The sequence below is a fragment of the Arvicanthis niloticus genome, chromosome 6 (genome assembly GCF_011762505.2).
Source record: "Arvicanthis niloticus isolate mArvNil1 chromosome 6, mArvNil1.pat.X, whole genome shotgun sequence".
Taxonomy (NCBI): domain Eukaryota; kingdom Metazoa; phylum Chordata; class Mammalia; order Rodentia; family Muridae; genus Arvicanthis; species Arvicanthis niloticus.
In genome coordinates this window covers 93,034,840-93,052,714 of record NC_047663.1, presented here as the reverse complement: position 1 = coordinate 93,052,714, position 17,875 = coordinate 93,034,840, and the positions used below count along the sequence as shown (strand labels likewise).

General features: G+C 50.2%; 2 protein-coding genes across 3 annotated transcripts in view; one reads left to right on the top strand and one right to left on the bottom strand.

Annotated features, from left to right (window-relative positions):
• Trap1 (TNF receptor associated protein 1) overlaps nucleotides 1–14,751 on the top strand; it is a 33,054-nt gene extending 18,303 nt beyond the window's left edge. Inside the window, exons 7-18 of the mRNA XM_034505815.2 lie at nucleotides 276–385; nucleotides 857–930; nucleotides 1,544–1,699; nucleotides 2,841–2,961; nucleotides 3,657–3,726; nucleotides 7,543–7,690; nucleotides 10,450–10,635; nucleotides 10,997–11,135; nucleotides 11,751–11,836; nucleotides 12,413–12,558; nucleotides 14,294–14,366; nucleotides 14,501–14,751. Of these exons, the coding sequence (XP_034361706.1) occupies nucleotides 276–385; nucleotides 857–930; nucleotides 1,544–1,699; nucleotides 2,841–2,961; nucleotides 3,657–3,726; nucleotides 7,543–7,690; nucleotides 10,450–10,635; nucleotides 10,997–11,135; nucleotides 11,751–11,836; nucleotides 12,413–12,558; nucleotides 14,294–14,366; nucleotides 14,501–14,602 (1,411 nt within the window). The 3' untranslated portion in view covers nucleotides 14,603–14,751. The remainder of the gene's footprint in view (nucleotides 1–275; nucleotides 386–856; nucleotides 931–1,543; nucleotides 1,700–2,840; nucleotides 2,962–3,656; nucleotides 3,727–7,542; nucleotides 7,691–10,449; nucleotides 10,636–10,996; nucleotides 11,136–11,750; nucleotides 11,837–12,412; nucleotides 12,559–14,293; nucleotides 14,367–14,500) is intronic.
• On the bottom strand, nucleotides 14,702–17,561 carry Dnase1 (deoxyribonuclease 1). 2 transcript variants are annotated; one of them, XM_076937299.1, is made up of 10 exons: nucleotides 17,399–17,561; nucleotides 17,260–17,327; nucleotides 17,008–17,155; nucleotides 16,710–16,816; nucleotides 16,484–16,567; nucleotides 16,124–16,239; nucleotides 15,704–15,816; nucleotides 15,475–15,629; nucleotides 15,106–15,202; nucleotides 14,702–14,912 (listed from the first exon to the last, which is right to left on the bottom strand). In XM_076937299.1, the coding sequence occupies exons 3-10, from the start codon at nucleotides 17,152–17,154 to the stop codon at nucleotides 14,859–14,861; spliced, it is 873 nt and encodes a 290-aa protein (XP_076793414.1). In that variant the 5' UTR covers nucleotide 17,155; nucleotides 17,260–17,327; nucleotides 17,399–17,561; the 3' UTR covers nucleotides 14,702–14,858. The 2 variants fall into 2 exon arrangements, with proteins under 2 accessions (XP_076793414.1, XP_034361707.1); XM_034505816.2 differs by having other exon boundaries at nucleotides 16,710–16,798.
• Nucleotides 17,562–17,875: the final 314 nt, after the last annotated feature.

Sequence of the window (17,875 nt, the reverse complement as noted above, 5' to 3'; positions counted from 1 at the left end):
GTTCTCATAGAAGGTGACGGGGTGACTGAAGACAGCACTTTGTGGGTGTTCTTGACCCTCATGTTTATTCAGCGCATAAGGGATTCTGCCAGAGTCGGGAGCTACAGAGCTAGATAGGGTGGCACAGGCCTCTAATCCCAGCATGCAGGGTGCTGAGGCAGGAGGAGTCAGGTGGGCTTCTCTTGGGAAAACCCCGCAGAAGTGGTTGAGTGGGCTACACAGGGCTTGGGCTGCATCAAGCTGTGGGACTAGCTGTACTCTCCTTCATGTTTTAGTTCTGGAGTGTTTGAGATTGCTGAAGCTTCAGGAGTTAGACCTGGGACCAAAATAATCATCCACCTCAAGGCAGACTGCAAAGATTTCGCCAGCGAGTCCCGGGTGCAAGGTGAGGACAGCCAGGCCTGCAAAGCGGGCATGCCTGGATGAGGGGCATGGCACAGCACATAGGGTCAGGAGAGGATTCAGCCTCCCAGTCAGCTGCCATAGCTGAGGAAAACAAGTTCCCACCAGCCCTGCATCAGGAGTCCTGATAGCAGGGCTGTGTAGCCCTTGTGTTGTGAGCCTGCTGGGGTTGGAAGTCAGTCTGTCATGCCATGAGGGCTTGGGACCCTGACACCTGCTGGGCAGACCTTCTAAACCTAGGTTTTCTGGGAGCTGGGGAAGGTAAGTGCCTCCAGCGATTGTTTTGCTCTCTCTGGCTGTCACTCTGAAAGCTCTTGAGAGCATAGCTCCTCTGCCACCAGGTGGTGTCTCGTTCCCATGGCAGTGGTGACCCAAGTATCCATCTCCCTAGCACAGAACAGGCAAGCCCTTCCTAGCAAGGTGTCAGTCTTCACTGTGTTTCTTTCTCCTCCAGATGTGGTAACAAAGTACAGTAACTTTGTCAGCTTCCCCTTGTACCTTAATGGAAGGCGGATTAACACTTTGCAGGTGAGGCCCTGGGCTGCCTATCATTGGGGGGGCAACAGTGCTTAGAATTATGGGGTGTAGGCAGTTTTCCTTGAAGTATACATTCCATATCACAAAATGCTCCCCCTCTGCACAACTTAGTGAGTGGCGGTAGTTGTATAGCCAGGCATATCTCCACAACTGATTTTAGAACACTTGCAGCATCCTGAGAAGCAGGCCTGTCCCCACTAACAGTTTTCATCTCCAGACCGTACAGGTACAACCAACTTTGTCTGTCTGTAGATTTGCCTGATTCGGAAGTTACATTGTATCAGGCATAGCCTTGTTCCTTTTTGTTCCTCTAGTATTCCATTTCATGGATAGATCACAGACTTGCCTATTGGATAGCCTCATTATCTCTGTTAAGTACACTTTTGTGTGGTCCCCTAGTTAGTCCTTCCCAACCTGCTGTCGCACAGAGGAGCTCTTGCTTCAGAGCCTTTGCATCTCTCCCTTGTGTCACCTTCAACCTGCAATAATGTTGTAGCTACAGGGGCTTCCTAGTCCCTGCTGGCTGTCCATGAGTCTGGGTCCTGTGCAGTCATTGAGAAACATGTTTTTAACGTGACACTTCCCCTTTGATATAAATTTCCAGGCCATCTGGATGATGGACCCAAAGGACATCAGTGAATTTCAGCATGAGGAATTCTACCGCTACATCGCTCAGGCTTATGATAAGCCCCGCTTCACTCTGCACTACAAGACGGACGCACCACTCAACATACGTAGCATCTTCTATGTGCCAGAGATGGTGAGGTGCTGGGCTGGTCACTGTGTAGCTCTGGGCAAGCCAAAGCCCACACCCAGGGTTCCCTCAGAAGAGCTGCATAGACTTGCCAGTGTATATTTGCCGTTGTGGTGCAAGGCTGAGGCTTCTGCAGGCTACTGCTACTCCCACTTCTCCTCTGCTTTCCTCTCTTGCAGCAGCAACAGCAGTTCTGTCAAGTACATACTACAGAAACCTAGTCAAGGTCTACTCCCCTGCCTCACTTCAGTGGACCCTGGTAGCACTCAGTTTATATTGCTCTCAAAAAGGGCTGGGTTGGCCTTGCCCCCCCCCCACCCCCCAACCATGAGTTAAGATTTTGGGTAAGACCCTTGCTGCCCATGGATCAGCAGAGATGCTGGGTCTCAGCTCATTGGGACTTCCTAGATCAGCCTTCACTGAAACTGCAGCCAGTTCTGAGGCAGAGTGGGTGTTTTCTAAGAGCAGGGTTTGGGCTTTGCAAACCCTATGTGAGGAGAGCTGCCGACTCTGCTGCAGTGGTGAGATGGCCTCACTGGTCCATGGAACCTTCATTGCCAAAGCCCAAATTGCATGTCTTCCTCTGTCAGGAGATATTCCTGTTTGATTTCCCCCACAACTATTTTAAAAAATAATATAACATCCAGGGCTGGAGAGATGGCTTAGTAGTTAAGAGCACTGTCTCATCTTCCAGAGGTCCTGAGTTCAATCCCTGGAAATCACATTGTGGCTCACAACCATCTGTAATGTGATCTGATGCCCTCTTCTGGCATGTAGGTATACATGCAGATGGAGCACTCATGTACAATCAATCAATCAATCAATCAATCAATCAATCAATCAAATGCAGGCCCCATCTTGCATTGGTGGTAGAGAAACCTATGCTGACTTTGGCCTGGAGGCCATGGTTTGCTGGTTCTGACTTCTAGTAAGTTATAACTCTCTTTTGGGGGCAGTTGGGTACGGCTTGGGGAGGCTGCCCCATTCTGTCCAGAGCACTCATGGATTCCAGCAGAGCCAACACAGGAGGGGTTGTGTCCATTCTTCTCACCATGGCCCAGGGAGGTGCTGTCCTCAGTCCTTCTCTCCTTCCCTTATCTGGTGGGCTCAGCTGCTACCACCTGATCATTACTTTCCTTTCTCCCAGAAACCATCCATGTTTGACGTGAGCAGGGAGCTGGGCTCCAGCGTGGCACTGTACAGCCGCAAGGTCCTCATCCAGACCAAGGCAACGGACATCCTGCCCAAGTGGCTGCGCTTCGTGCGAGGTGCTGTTCCTGACACCCAGGCTCTGTGCTGTGGGCGGCGACCCAGTGTTCCTAAGTGTCACGGTCATGTGTCCTTGTGCTGCCCACTGCATTTGCCTCTGCTGTGTTGCAGACCATGCTCACCCAGCAGAACTCAGCATAAGGCAGGCAGGGGAGAGCTCAGCCTCTCTGGGAAACAGCGCAGCTGTATTCCTGGCTGAGCAAGGAAGCTGGAGGGAGGGCATTCTTTCATGTTTAGAAATTTGGCCTGAATATCAGATTTATGCATGAATTATGCTGGACCTGAGATTATAATTCAGTAAAGAATGCAGCATCTACTTTCATAGCACAAAGCCCAGTGCTACCCATGAGTTTTTCTTTTGCTTTTGAGACAGGGTCTTGTACATACCGAGGCCTCAGTCTCTGAGTTCTGAGATGACATAGTAGCTTAGTTAGTACTTTGGAGTTGAATGCTGGGATGTTTTTGGTGTGTGCCAGTCCTGCGCTGAGAGGGTTTTTACCCTGGGACTGCTGTGCTGCCCACTGCCTCTGAGCAGGACTGAGGAGCAGTCCTCTCCTGCCCTTCCTGCTCCTCCTTTACCGACCATGGCTTACATGAGGCCAGGCAGTGAGAAGAGCCAGTTCTGACTATGAAGGTCTCAGGTAATGGTCGAGATCCCATTGGTACCGGGGTTCTAATGTTCCTGTCTTCTCAGGTGTGGTGGACAGTGAGGACATCCCCCTGAACCTCAGCCGAGAGCTCCTGCAGGAGAGCGCGCTCATCCGGTAAGCCCAGACAGCGACTGGCAGGGCATTCTTGTGAGGGCTGTCCTTGACTTGATTCTGCCCCAGGTGTGCTTTTCAGAAGCCAAGAAGAGAGGGTGAAGAGAGCCTGAGGGCAGGACCCCCATGGCCTTCTAGGTGTTCTGACCACTGAGCTTTACTGTTGAGCTACTCGTTCTGTAGATGGGAAGAATTTGGGGCTGGCTGGGCAACTGCTGAGGTTGAACCTAGAAATGGTGGCGCTAGGCTGGGACCAGGCTGAGGCCTGCACTGTCGGGTACCTTGGCTTCAAGTAATGTTTTGGGAAGCACTTGTAACAACTGCATAGTTGTTCATTTATTCAGGCTCTTGGGTGGAATAGAAGTTACTTTTTCCATTAAATACAAATTACAATGCATGAAGAAAGAGCGTTGTCTTCCTCAGCCCACTCTGATGTTGCTAACCCCACATGGAAAATGCTTGCCAGTGCTGCAGGGCAGCTCCAGGTTCTACGGTGGTGCTTTTCCATTGCTGGTGGTGAAGGTGTGTTGTACATGTGTAGGTATGGGCTCCTAATATCTAGGGAGCTGCCTTGCTCCCCACTAATGTAGGCTAGTTTTGAAGAATTAGTGTTGGGAGATGGCCCATCCCTGGCACCTAGCCTAGGTATGGCTACAGTTGGAGATTCTAGGCACCATGTCTCAGAGTTGGATGAGGCAAGATCACCCTAGAACCAAGAACATAGCTGACTTGGGTCTGGGCTGCTCTCTGAAGGTAGGAGGTCAGGCCTGTGGAGACACAGCTCTTAGATTCCTCGAGCTGAGTGAGCTATGCTTCAGTGCCCCAGTCTGACTGAGCAGTCGTGTTCGCGTCTGCCCAGAGCTGTTAGACCCTGAGGCACTCTGTCCCTTGGTGCCTGCGTGGCAGAGAGAAGTGTAGAACCAGTACCTCCTTCCTGCCTGTGGTCAGTCTAAGCTTACCCTGTGAAGAAGCAGCTGCTTTGTTCAGAATGGTGAGAGTGGGGAGAGGTCTGCTCTGGGTCTTCTGAGGCGTTATTGTCTTCTGGTGCCGTTTTCTTCTCTGTGGGTTGGGGTGTCACCAGCCTACAAAGATTTCTTTCTCCCCAGTAGAACCTCAGAACCAGCAGTTGGCCTTGCTGTGTCATTGCCACTGTCTGTCCTCAAGCCCCACTGGGTCTGCAGCTTCTATCCCCTCAGTTGTGAGCATCCAGGTTTTTGTGATTTTGTGTGTCTCCTGGGAGACATAACAACATAGTGGAGTATAGGGAGAGCTGACAGAGAATAAAGACTCAAGAAAGTTGGGGATCCCTTATCCCTTATAGGAGCATGGCAGCTCAGGCAGCCACACCAGGCCCTCTCCAGACAACAGCCCACATCTTGTACTTCAGTGTTTCCGAGATTGTATAGCTGGGGCTGGAGAACTGTTGCAATCTCAAGGGCCCCTCTCTCCTCCTGGAGAGGAAATGTAGTCACCATAGTGGGAGCTACCTGTTGTCTAGTTTAGTTCATTCACTGCGTGGTTGCCAAGCAGTCTGTCCTTTGCTCCTGGTGACAATGTCATGAGGAGACAATCTCAGCTCACCTGTCTTTCCCAGAGGGATTCCCTTGGCACTCAGGCCAGTCACTCTGTAGAGTGGCCCTGTCCTTAGAAATGGTTGATGCTCCCAGGAAAGAACACAAGAGGTTGCCCTGTGGGTGGGGCAGGGATTGACTTGTCCTTGGTGGGTGGTGCTCACTTTGACACTTTGGTAGAGGGAAGACTTTAAGGCTTCTCTCCGTTCGGTGACTCTTGCTCTGTTCGCTAGCACACACACATTGTTAGTTTCTTGGTTTTTCTTCTTCTGTTTTTGTGTAATTCTTTTTTTTTTTTTTTTTTTTTGGGGGGGTTTTCAAGACAGGGTTTCTCTGTGTAGTCCTGGCTGTCCTGGAACTCACTCTGTAGACCAGGCTGGCCTCAAACTCAGAAATCCGCCTGCCTCTGCCTCCCAAGTGCTGGGATCAAAGGCGTGCGCCACCACCGCCCGCTTCTTCTGTTTTTGTTTGTTTTTACTGGTTATTGCCAGGCAAGCACACTGCCCCTGAGCTGCCTTCCCAACTCCAGTTCTGCTTTCCTTAGAAGAGTGCAGGTTTCAGTATCTTAGTCATGGGTTTTATCTCTGAGGTAGATTGAACTCAGAGACTCATACATGCTAGACAGCCCTTTTCTGTGCTTTTCAGTAGTATTTTAAAAATATTTACTGTAGTATGTACTGATTACCCATTTTAGTCAGGGAGCAATCCATTCTGTCAATATGTATTGTATTCTCATATTATTCTGGTTTGGAACTGCCTTTGCACTGACTCCTGTCCCTTCAACAAGCCTCACTGTGCCCCTTGTGCTGGCCCAGGCACTGGGATTCATGGGTCTGTTTTATCACAGCAATAGAAAACTTAACTAAGACAGTGACCGACTTGTACTAAAGCCCACTTCTGTGCACTTGATCTTGAGTGCCTTTACAGACAATGCAGTAAAAACATCCTGATTGCCGGGCGGTGGTGGCGCATGCCTTTAATCCTAGCACTCGAGAGGCAGAGGCAGGCGGATTTCTGAGTTCGAGGCCAGCCTGGTCTACAGAGTGAGTTCCAGGATTGCCAGGACTACACAGAGAAACCCTGTCTCGAAAAAAAAAAAATCCTGATTACAATCCTGATTACAGAGTCACATTTTGCCAAGTTACACGGTGTCCATGTAGTATGCTCGGTATGTCCCAGCCATACAGTGTGTGATGCATACACTGACCTACAGACAAGAAGCTCTGCAGCATAGGTGCAATCTTTCCATGTACACATACTGTGTTGTAGCTTAACCCCGCTGGAGTTTTCCTGGGTTTAGTTTGGTTTTTTTTAGAGCAGACCTTTCCTCTTAGCTCTAGGACTGTTAGATAGCATTTCTGGTCGGCTCCAGCATGATCTGCTTTCACCCTGAGCCTGTTCGTAATAATTTTGTCATGTGCTTCAGTGCAAGCCTCTCTCCTTATTTCTCAAATGGGGTCCCTGCTGGTGCTCAGAGTAGTAGACACCTGGAGATGTCCACTGCTGACTGTCCTGAGGGGTTGTCCATTTGTCCTGTTGGACTCTAAAGATCCAAAACCACGGGGCGTGCTCCCCCAGAGACACTCACGGACGGGACTCGCTGCACTCGCATGAGGTTTACTGATGAATTGATGAATTGATAGTGGCCGGTGCACCAGGGCCCTTCTGCTCACGGACGAGAAGGAACCCTGAACTGAGGCGAAGGGTGCTTTGTATACAGAGTTTACAAGAACAGTTAACTGCTTCTTGGACAATATTAAAAAAAGATTTCAAACAGCTGTTTCCAAGCCTAGTTTCTGTTCCCAGGCTTGGTTTCTAAGTAACTCAAATATACACCTTTATCTTTATAATCCGGGGGAATTCATTTAAGTGGCTTCTGTTTATCTAGGTATGTTGTATTAAGGGCCCATCTCCCTTATCTTGGGCCCTTTCCTCTGGAATGTTTGTTTGAGTCTGTGACATGTGCTTCTCCTGGGATGGGTCCCTGCAGGAAGTTAATGTTTGAGTTTAAAACCAGAATAGGAGCTTTTTACTAATTTTAAGTTTCTACAGTACCACTGCTCTCCTACAGGGTCTTCTATTGAGCTTCCCATTAGGGGGCAGCACAGTGCCCCTTTTGTTCTATAGTTTCTGTTTGGCTACAGGTGTACCTCCCTTCAGTTTCTGGTGTGTACACATTTCTCTTACCCCCATGGCCCTGGTACTTGACAAAAAGCTCTGTTCACGGTGAGTGACTTGTGTTCTATAGGAAACTCCGGGATGTTCTACAACAGAGATTGATCAAGTTCTTCATTGACCAGAGTAAAAAAGATGCTGAAAAATACGCAAAGTTTTTTGAAGATTATGGCTTGTTCATGAGGGAGGGCATTGTGACCACTGCAGAGCAAGACATCAAGGTAGGCTGGTCTTGGTCCCTCTGTCAGCCTCAGCCCTGTTGCTACAGGGGAAGCTGGTAGAGGCTGTCTTGGATGTGGTGACAAGTCACATGGGCAGCAATGGGAACACTGGTCTCCTTGGTCTCTCCTGGTAGACACAGCAGGTCTGCATGTGTTCTTACCTGTGTTAGCCAGGCTCCAGTCAGTGACAGAACACCTGACAAATGTACAAGGCCACAGTTTCTGCTTCAGTTATAGAGGTGTCAGTCAGATGTGACGTGAGTGAGCACAACTGTGTGAGTGCTCTTCCTCAGTCAACTGTGGCTCCTTCAAATTGACTTTCTCAGATACTTTGTCATTGCGGAAACTAACAGAACAGAGTGCTTAGATCTGTACAAACTGCTGGAATCCCATGATGCAGGGGAGGAGATTAGAGCATCCTCCCAGGCCCACGCAGAGGTGTGCTTTGTGTCTCCTAGGTGCTTCTCCATCCAGTCAGGTGGTCAAAATCAGCCATCACATACCCTGTCCCACAGGCATTATACCCTTAGCTGGAAGGCCAGGTCTCTTGTCTCTTGACACCCTGTCCCCAGCAGCTGGCAGAAAGAGAAGTATTTTGAGTTTAAGGAAAGAGCAGAAAGGCAGGGGTGAGAGTGGGGTACAGCTACTGCCTTAGTCACGTTCTCTTCTGCTGTGATGCAGCACCATGCCACAAACCCCTTGGGATAAAAGGGTTTATTTGGCTTAAATTTGTAGTCCTTTATGAGCAGAAACTAAAGCAGGAACTGAAACAGGAGCCATGGAGGAATGCTGCTTACTGGGCTTGCTCAGCCTTCGTTCTTATATCACTCAGGACCACCCACAGAGGTGCCCTCCCACACCAATCATTAATGAAGAAAATCCCCACAGACTTGCCTACAGGCCAGTGTGACAGAGGCATCTTTCTCAGTTGGGATTCATTCCCAAGTGACTATAACTGTGTCAAGTTGTCAAAAATGTAACCAGTAGCCACTGTAGAGTTCTTAATACTACCACTGGCCAGAGTAATTGCTCAAAAAGAATACATTTGTTCCTAAATGTTTTACAGTATCACTTGCATGCTGTAAAATCCACTGATGTCACTGTCCTGAGGCCATACATAGCTCATTGGTATACAGGTGCCAAGTCTGGCTCCATGGCTCTTCCCTGGGCCTCTCCCCACTAGCTCATCAGCTGGTTCCAGCTGTGCTGGTCTACTTAAGGTCTTCATTTGGAATTTTTCCATCATGGGGACAAAGTAACTGAGGAGAGGACTTTCAAGGAAGGAAGTGACCCTTTGGCATGGACATTATACTCGGAGCATGTGGTGACAAGAATCAAAGGAGAGAGAAGGGGCTATGGACAAACACCCTCTAAAGGATACACCCCCATGACTCTACCACCTAGACACTGGTCCTAATGTCTGTCACTTCCTGTTAGCCCGTTTAGCCATAAGCTCATGAGTTTGTCAGTCATGTGATCTGATCATCTCTCAAGGCTTCATCTGTGAAGACTGCTGCCTTGGGCACCCAGCTCATGAGTTCTTAGGGGCATTTATGATCAGATCGTGACACATTGACTCTGGTTGACCTCACTTCAAGATTTAGTCATCTGTGTCTGCATCTGTGTGTGTGCCGTGAGGGCCGGGAGTGTTAGGTGTTCTTCCTCTGCATCTGTGTGAGGGCCGGGAGTGTTGGGTGTTCTTCCTCTGCATCTGTGTGTGTGCCATGAGGGCCAGGAGTGTTAGGTGTTCTTCCTCTGCATCTGTGTGTGTGCCGTGAGGGCCAGGAGTGTTGGGTGTTCTTCCATAAGAACCATAACTTCCTAAACTTGGAACTTACATTTTTTCAGCTGGAAGCCAGAACGCCCCAACTTGGAGCTAGGGTTAGAGGTGTATGAGACACCCAATTGCTGTGTGAGTGCTGGGGTCTAGACTCCAGCCCTCATGAAGATTGTGCAGCAAGCTCCTATAACACTGAGCCTTTTCTCCAGCCTCTAATCTCACTTTTAGTTAGCAGCATCTCATAGCACTTGCTGAGCCAGCCAGGGCCTTTTCCCAGTGTTTGGACTACATTGTTTGACTAGGTGTGTTTGTGCATGGTGAGAGCCACCTGCTCCTGTGATGTGCATGTGGCCTTACCTGGCCTTAGCAGTTCTGGAAACCTCTGTCTCTGTCTCCTAGAACGCCAGGGCATGGTAGCATGGTCATTTGGATCTGCCCTAGATATTCTTTCCCCCTTCCCTCGAGGTCCTGTGCTGGGATGGTCAGTGGTGACAGTGTCTTAGATGATGTAGAGATGAGGCTGGCAGCTCCAGGGAACAGCCTCTGTTCTTTGCTCTTGCAGCCTTGTGGGCTGATTGCTCGTGCTTGTGTCCTGTTTCCTGCAGGCCTTCTCTTGCCACACACTCCAGTAGCCATAACTGGTAATGAACACTACTGCCTCTGAGGAGGCTGGGTACTGTGTCCATTGTCACTGGCAACAGAGAGAGCTCCTAAGTAGGGTCTGCTCTGAGTGGCAGCCAGATACCCTGAGGTAGTTTACCCAGCTCTTCAGGAAGCCCTAGGCCACCTAGGTTCAAAAGTTTCTCATGGTCCTATATACAGTGGGATTCATAGGCCCATCTGAAACTCTGAGTTCACCATAGCCTTTGGGGACCAGCTGGGGAGCCAGAAAGCTGCAGGCTTTACCAAGAGTCCAAGTTAGGAATCACACTGGGATTGTGGCTCTGGAGTAAGCAGTGACTTGCCCACATGTCTGCAGGAGGATATTGCAAAGCTGCTACGGTATGAGTCCTCAGCCCTGCCTGCTGGGCAGCTGACCAGCTTATCAGACTATGCCAGCCGAATGCAGGCTGGCACCCGCAACATCTATTACCTGTGTGCTCCTAACCGTCACCTGGCTGAACATTCACCCTATTACGAAGCCATGAAGCAGAAACACACTGAGGTAGGTGGGCTCCGGCTTGCTGCTGGGCCAAGAATGTATCTTACAGGGTCTAAGTGATGAGGGAAGGGCTCAACTCCAATTCTGCATGAGAGAAAATGACTGACCATGTTTGAGGCCGTGTGTGTGTGTGTGTGTGTGTGTGTGTGTGTGTGTGTGTGCGCGCGCGCGCGCGCGCGCGTGTGTCTGTCTGTCTGTCTGTCTGTCTGTCTGTGTGGTATGGCTGTCATTTCCACTAGGTGGCATAACTAATGTATGCATGTGGCAGGACAGCCAGAGCCTATCTTAGATGCCTCTGAGCTGTTGCTTAGGCTGCAGACCCCCTCTGCTGCCTGCCATGGTTGACAGGCCTGAATGCCTGCAGGTGCTCTTCTGCTATGAGCAGTTTGATGAGCTGACTCTACTGCACCTGAGGGAGTTTGACAAGAAGAAGCTGATCTCTGTAGAGACGGACATCGTTGTTGATCACTACAAGGAGGAAAAGTTCGAGGAAACATCTCCAGGTTGACTCCCATCTCTCGCTGGAGGGCATGATCCCGTGTGACTGGTGGGCAGGAGACTGGCACGTGTCCCATGGGGTTCTCTTGACCTGCCTGTGAGAGCAGAGCATTCCTCGCTTGGCTCTGGTTCACCAGCCTGTGCAAGACGCTGCTTGGGAAAGTCCTAACAAGCAGTGGGAGACGTCCAGGGCCCAAGAGTTGCTCCTGCTCCTCCTGTGGACGTCCTTGCAGGTGACCAGACTTACAAAGAGCTGGAAGGAACTGCTCCACTCTCCATCCACCCTGCACCACCCCCTGCCCTTTTTTTTTTTTAAGATAGTCTTTCGTTTTGTAGCCCAGGCTGGCCTTGATCCTCCTGCCTCACTATTCTAAGGTGTGTGCAACCTTGGTTGGGCTCAGATTTTTATTTTTAAAGTCCTAAAGAATTTACAGAGTTCAGGGGCAACCGTGAGTGTTTTCAGTGTTTTCTATGTAGGTGAAAAGTATTTCCAAGAGCATGTGTCCTTAGTTGCAGGTGAGGTAGTATGGCTCAAGATAGCCCAGGAATGTGCTCAGTGGAGGCCACACAGTGAGGGCGCTGTGTTAGGGGCCCTAGGTTCATTCAGTCCTCTTGTACAGCTGGTGAGCGCCTCTCCGAGAAGGAAACAGAAGAGCTAATGGCGTGGATGAGAAATGCACTGGGGTCCCGTGTCACCAATGTGAAGGTAAGGCCTCCCTTCAGCTATTGTGCTATGTGGTGTCCTTCCAGAGTCTGGCTGAGCTGTGAGTTGCTGCCCTAGTGTGGCCCCAAAGGAAGGCACTGAAGCCAGGGTGAGGACTCCTGCAGTGTCCCAAGGCCACAGGCACCAGCATCTCTCCAGCAATGCTTTGTCTCAAGCTCAATCTGTGCTCATCTCAGTGCTAGTCAACGTCCTGCCTCAGGGCAGGTGCTTCCTGGCAAAGACTCCTTTGCTTCCCTCTAACAAAGGGGTCTTGTTTGTGCTTCCTGTCATGAAGAGACCTCATGTGAGCAGCTCCGGCTCTGCCTCTCCACACAGGATGGTCTCCTCACCATGGGGAGAAGGATCCAAGCCCATCCAAGTCTGTACCCTTGGACATCTTGCTGTGATCTTTGTCCTCACTGACTGGAGACAAATGAACTAAAGCAGTAGATACAAAGCCGTGCCACCACAGGGCCAGTCTGCCTTCTACCCAGTGGCCTAGTTAACTTCACTGTGCTTCAGACCCTGTCACCCCTAGCCCCTTGCTACTGGGTTCTTCATCCTGACCCTTGCTTGCAGGTGACTTTCCGCCTGGACACCCACCCTGCCATGGTGACCGTGCTGGAGATGGGGGCTGCTCGGCATTTCTTGCGAATGCAGCAGCTGGCCAAGAACCAGGAGGAGCGTGCTCAACTGCTGCAGCCCACCCTGGAGATCAACCCCAGGTATGCGTGGACTCCTGCAGTGTGAGCATAGTCTTCTGTCTGGAGAGCAGTTTCTATGCCATCCATGTAAGGATGTTCTATAAGCAGGCCCTTGGAATTAAGCAGAAGTTAAAAGGTACTCACCAGAAGTTTAAATGGAGCATTGCTGATGCCATTTGTTTCCCATTTCCCACTACAGTTCCATTTCCTTGAGTTAAACCACAAACCTGACATTCTCTCACTTGGGCTGTTGTTGGTTTTGCAATCTTCATCCTTAAAGCCGTTTTTAACTTTAGGAGTAGATCCTGGTGCAAGTAGCGGGGTACAGCTTTCAGCTATCATTCACTGTATGGATCCACCTTAGGACAGGTTACTCGTTTGATACATTTGAGCGGCTTGCAACTTGGAGCTGTTAAGAACAGGGTTGCTATGAACACATGTAGGCTTCTCTAGAATGTGCAGTCCTCTGGTTCAGACAGTGTGAGCTGCCTCAGCCTGTCCCCACAGAAGTACCAGGTTGTGATGTGGTGAACGCCTTACAGTCAGGGTTCATTTGTACTTTGTTTATTTGAGACTGCGTAGTCTTGACTGTCTTGGAGCTTGTTCTGTAGACCAGGCTGGCCACCTGCCTCTGCCTCTCTCTGCCTCTCTGCCTCTCTGCCTCTCTGCCCCTCTGCCCCTCTGCCCCTCTGCCCCTCTGCCCCTCTGCCCCTCTGCCCCTCTGCCCCTCTGCCTCTCTGCCTCTGCCTCCCAAGTGCTGGGATTAAAGGCATGCGCCACCACTCTGCTATTCTTATAAGTGAAAAAAATTTTTTCAAGATTTATTTATGCATGTGAATACACTGTAGCTGTCTTCAGACACACCAGAAGGCGTCCTTGGATCCCATCACAGATGGTTGTGAGCCACCATGTAGTTGCTGGGAATTGAACTCAGGACCTCTGAAAGAGCAGATAGTGCTCTTAACCACTGAGCCATCTCTCCAACTCATAAGTGGAAACGTAATCTATAGGTTTGTATGTTTCCTATAGGGTTACACTAGAGGGTTTTTCCCCTATGAAGGAAAACTATTGTAGACTCAGGTCTGTCCTTTCCATCTTTTAGGTCTGTATACTGTGTGTAAAAACAAACATCAGTTTCATAACTTAAAACCACTGGTTCTGGAATTGGGTTAGAGTTAATTTCTCAGACAAAAATGAATTGATTTTTGGCTGGCCGGCCAGTACACATCCTTATTATGTATGCTAGCCCATCTTTTTGCTCATGAAGTGCCGCCATTATTAGACATTAACTTTGAGTACTTAGGTCTGCAGGAACATTCCTGGGCGTCAACATCTCTCTCTCTCTCTCTCTCTCTCTCTCTCTCTCTCTCTCTCTCTCTCTCTCTCTCTCTTTCTCTCTCTCTCTGTCACTCTTTCTCTCTGTCTGTCTCTGTCTCTGTCTCTCTCTCTCTCTCGTGACCTCTCGATGGTTTTTCATGCTTATTTTTCTATGCATTTAGATTTCAATAAAAACATAGGGCTTAATTTATGACCAGCTCACCTTTATTGGTGCACACTGATTTTGCCACTCAGCACCCCATCTGCATTTTTTGATATTGACACTTTTAAAGTGATTGTTGTTGTCTATGTGACTTATAGAATCAGGGTATTTTTTTCATGCTTGACATTGCAGTTTTTTGAATGTTCTAATAACCATCATGTAACAGCAAAAGCCCCGTGGGTAGCGCTCAGCTTGTCTGTCGGTTCCCTGATGCAGGCACACACTGATAAAGAAGCTCAGCCAGCTGAGGGAGAGTGAGCCAGAGCTGGCCCAGCTGCTAGTGGATCAGGTGAGGACTGACTGGGTTTGGCATCCTTTTCTGCCTTGGGGATACAAAGCTGCTCTCTTGCTGAGGGTCAGGTATAGGTCGGGCTGGACATGAGCCCCTGGTCCTGACTTTACTATGCCATCCCTATGTTTCAGATCTATGAGAACGCCATGATAGCAGCAGGACTCGTTGATGACCCCCGGGCCATGGTAGGCCGCCTGAACGACCTTCTGGTCAAGGCCCTAGAGAAACACTGACAGCCAAGACACTGGATCTAGTGTCAACCCAGGTCTTCCCAGGTGATAGATGGATCTGCCTGGGGAGGAAGGACTTAGTATACAGACAGTGCCACCAACTGCTTGAGCTCAGCTTTATTTACTTCAATTAAACAGTGTTTCTTAGTCCATGTGGTAGAAGTTCTCTCTTCTGAGACGGTGGAACGCTCTAGTACTGTGTGTAGTTGAGGTGGGGTCTTCCTCACTGGAAGCGGTATAGCTGAACTGCTCAATGACATCAGGTTTTTCTGAGTGTCACCTCCACTGGGTAATGGTCACTGATGGCTTCAGCCTACAGAGGCAGGGAGGTGCAGAGGACATGGGGCCAGAGTGAGGTCTTCTGTACCACAGAGGATGAGCAGATGAAAGCCTTCTGCTCCTGGCCTGAACTACCTCCACCCACATCTAGTGTGGAAAAGTAGAAGTGTGGGTCTGGAATCATGGAGTCAGGCTAACCTAAACCACACAAGGGACAGGACACATACCAGCTGGTTGGAAAGTCTGTATTCTGCCTGGAAATCAAAGGGAGCGGCCGAGTTGGGAACGACAGCAGCCTGGAGCAGGGCTCCAGAAACCACAATCCTGCAGGACATCAAAGAACAAGGCCCCTCATCCTCTCGCCCACATAGAGCCCTTGGTTAAGGTTTGCCAGCCCCACACTCCAGATGTGCTCCACCTGGGAGTACTAAAGAAGGCCCTGCACTAGCAGGGACTAACATGTAGGTGCCCGGCTGGGACCCCATCCACTGGTAGCCATGCTGACAAGAAAACTAGGAGCCTGTGAGAAGCAGAGCTCCTGCCTCCTGAGTAGGAGAGGGTGACTAAAGGCGCAGTTTGGCTTTGGGGCTGCTTACCTGTCATAAGCACAGTGTGTGGATGTGACTGTGGTGTCCGCACTGTCAGGGATCAGCCACTGGAAGATGGGGCTTGTCCGAAGGCGAATGGAAGACCATTGGGAGGAAGTGACGTAGCTGCAGCCAGCATTGAAATCTCCCATGAACATGATGTCCTACCAGGAGACATGCCTGTTGGTCCAGGGACAAACAGGGCCAGTAGAACCCATTGTCCCGAGCATGGTCTCACCTCCAGGCCCCACTTTTGCTGGACATCAAGGTAAACATCATAGAGGGCGTCAATCTCACTCACAGCATCTGCTGGGGCTGAGTGCAAGGGCACGATCGCAAACACTCGGACCTCTGGGGAGAAGCAGACACGTTACACACATGTCCAGAGACCAGCCTGGACTGGGGCTGGTCTGACGATACACTGGGGCCCTCATGCAGGGGCTGGTTTTAGCCATAGAGCAGAGATAAAGATGTGGGACAGCCTCCCACAGGATCCATACCGACCTTGTAATTGAATGTAAATTCAGAGCACTGGGAGCTCCCTTGAGGGAGTGTAGAGGGCAGCCCTGCCCCAGGCTTCTAGAGGTCTGGACTCCAGCTACAAGCTGTACTCCATCTTGGCCTGGGTCGGGCTGAAAGTTAGCACAGCCGCACTCACCAGTGTATGGGGAAAAGAACTTGACAACAGTTGGCTCTCGGCTGAAGGTGTCATTCCCGCAGGGCTCACAGCCGTCATCATAATGATAGCTGTCCAGAACAGACGCCTGGTCGGGCCTAGAGAGAGACCAGGCAAGAGGTGACTGTGGTGCTGTGACAGGCCGCTGAGTAGATGCCCACCCAGCCAGAACCTTATCCTGTAGCCCTGTAATACACATCGTTACCCCTGCTCTGTAAGGGCCTCCCAAGTGGAGCAGGGTCATCTGGGCTCTCCAAACCACTTTCAGCCTCTGTGATACAAGTCTGGGGCCTGTGCATCCCTGTGCTTATATTCTTGGGCTCTGCCAGCATAGAGCTTTACCTGTACACAAACAGGTACTGTTCCTTGTAGCTTTTGCGGCCCAGCGGCTCACTGACTACATAGCGATAGGTGTCAGGTTTGTCCCTGGATAAAGGAAACCAAAGGTACTTTTGACCATAGAGGGAACCTCCTGGCACCTGATAGCAAGGCCCCGTCAGTGGAGCACAGAGGGAATGAGACTGCAAATGGTGTCATTACTCTCCAGGACTCCAGCACTGTCACCCACCGATTGAGTTCATCCAGGAGTTTCCCAACAGCAACCAGGTAGGTGTCTCTGACCTCTTGGACAACGACGATATCATAGCGACTCAGGATCTGGGGGTAGGGCCACCGCTGAGCAAAACAGGCTGGGTGGGCAGAGCTGCAGCTGCTGCTCTGACAGCAGCTCTCCCTGCCAGCCAGGGGCAGTGTTGACAGTGATCTGGGAGGATAACCCTGACGTCCACCCACGGATGGTAAGGCCTCAGGTTCACCGTGGTCCTGACAGCATGTCTGCTCTCAGGCTTGGGCCACCCCAAACTTACTTTCACAATATAGCTGGAGAGGGTGGCATTGGACATCTTAGTCTCCCCAAAAGTCCGGATGTTGAAGGCTGCAATTCTCAGAGTCCCAGCCAGCTGCAGCAGGTTGGCCAGGGTGAGCAGTGTTCCCATCAGCCCTGTGGACCTCATCCTGTAAGATTGGATGTCAGGACAAAGAAGCAGTGAACCTACCGTCCTCATCAAAGACTCTGAAGCCTAGCTTGTGGGAGGCCCTCAGTCCCTCCCTGTACTCACCTGAGAGGGCTGTCAGAGCCAGAACAGACCTGCTCTGTTGGTGTGATAAGCCCCCAAGTGCTCTGGAACTGTCAGACAAGATGAATTTACTCACACCTGACACAAAGATGTCTGTAGAGATGAGAATTCTGATACTAACCTGGGGTATTCTGATACTAATTTCTCCTTTTGCTTTTAAAGAAAAATTCTTTTTATAAAATGTATAAAGGAAAAAACCAAAAAGCGGTGAGGAATTGCAGACCTGCTAGCTCTCCAGGTCACTGCCCTGGCAATGCCAACCTGCCGTGCTCTGCCAGTTTTAAAGGTTCAGGCAGTTATGACCTCCCCAGGACGCGCATGTGTACCCTTCACCTGAGAGCATAGAACAATGGGGCTGCCTGTGTGGCCATCCCACTAAAGCCCTGGGCAGGCTGATAGCACGTGCTGACAACAAACACGGTGCCTCTTGCTGTAAAAACAGTCTGATATCATGTTTGTGCATGGTTATAAAACCTTGTGTCCTTTGCCCATTCTGCCCTCACTACCAGGGATGGGTAGTAGGAATTGGAGGCAGGGCTGGATGAATTAGCTCATCTACTTGTGTGTGGTCTAGGGGGTTTAATGTCACCTTGTAGCC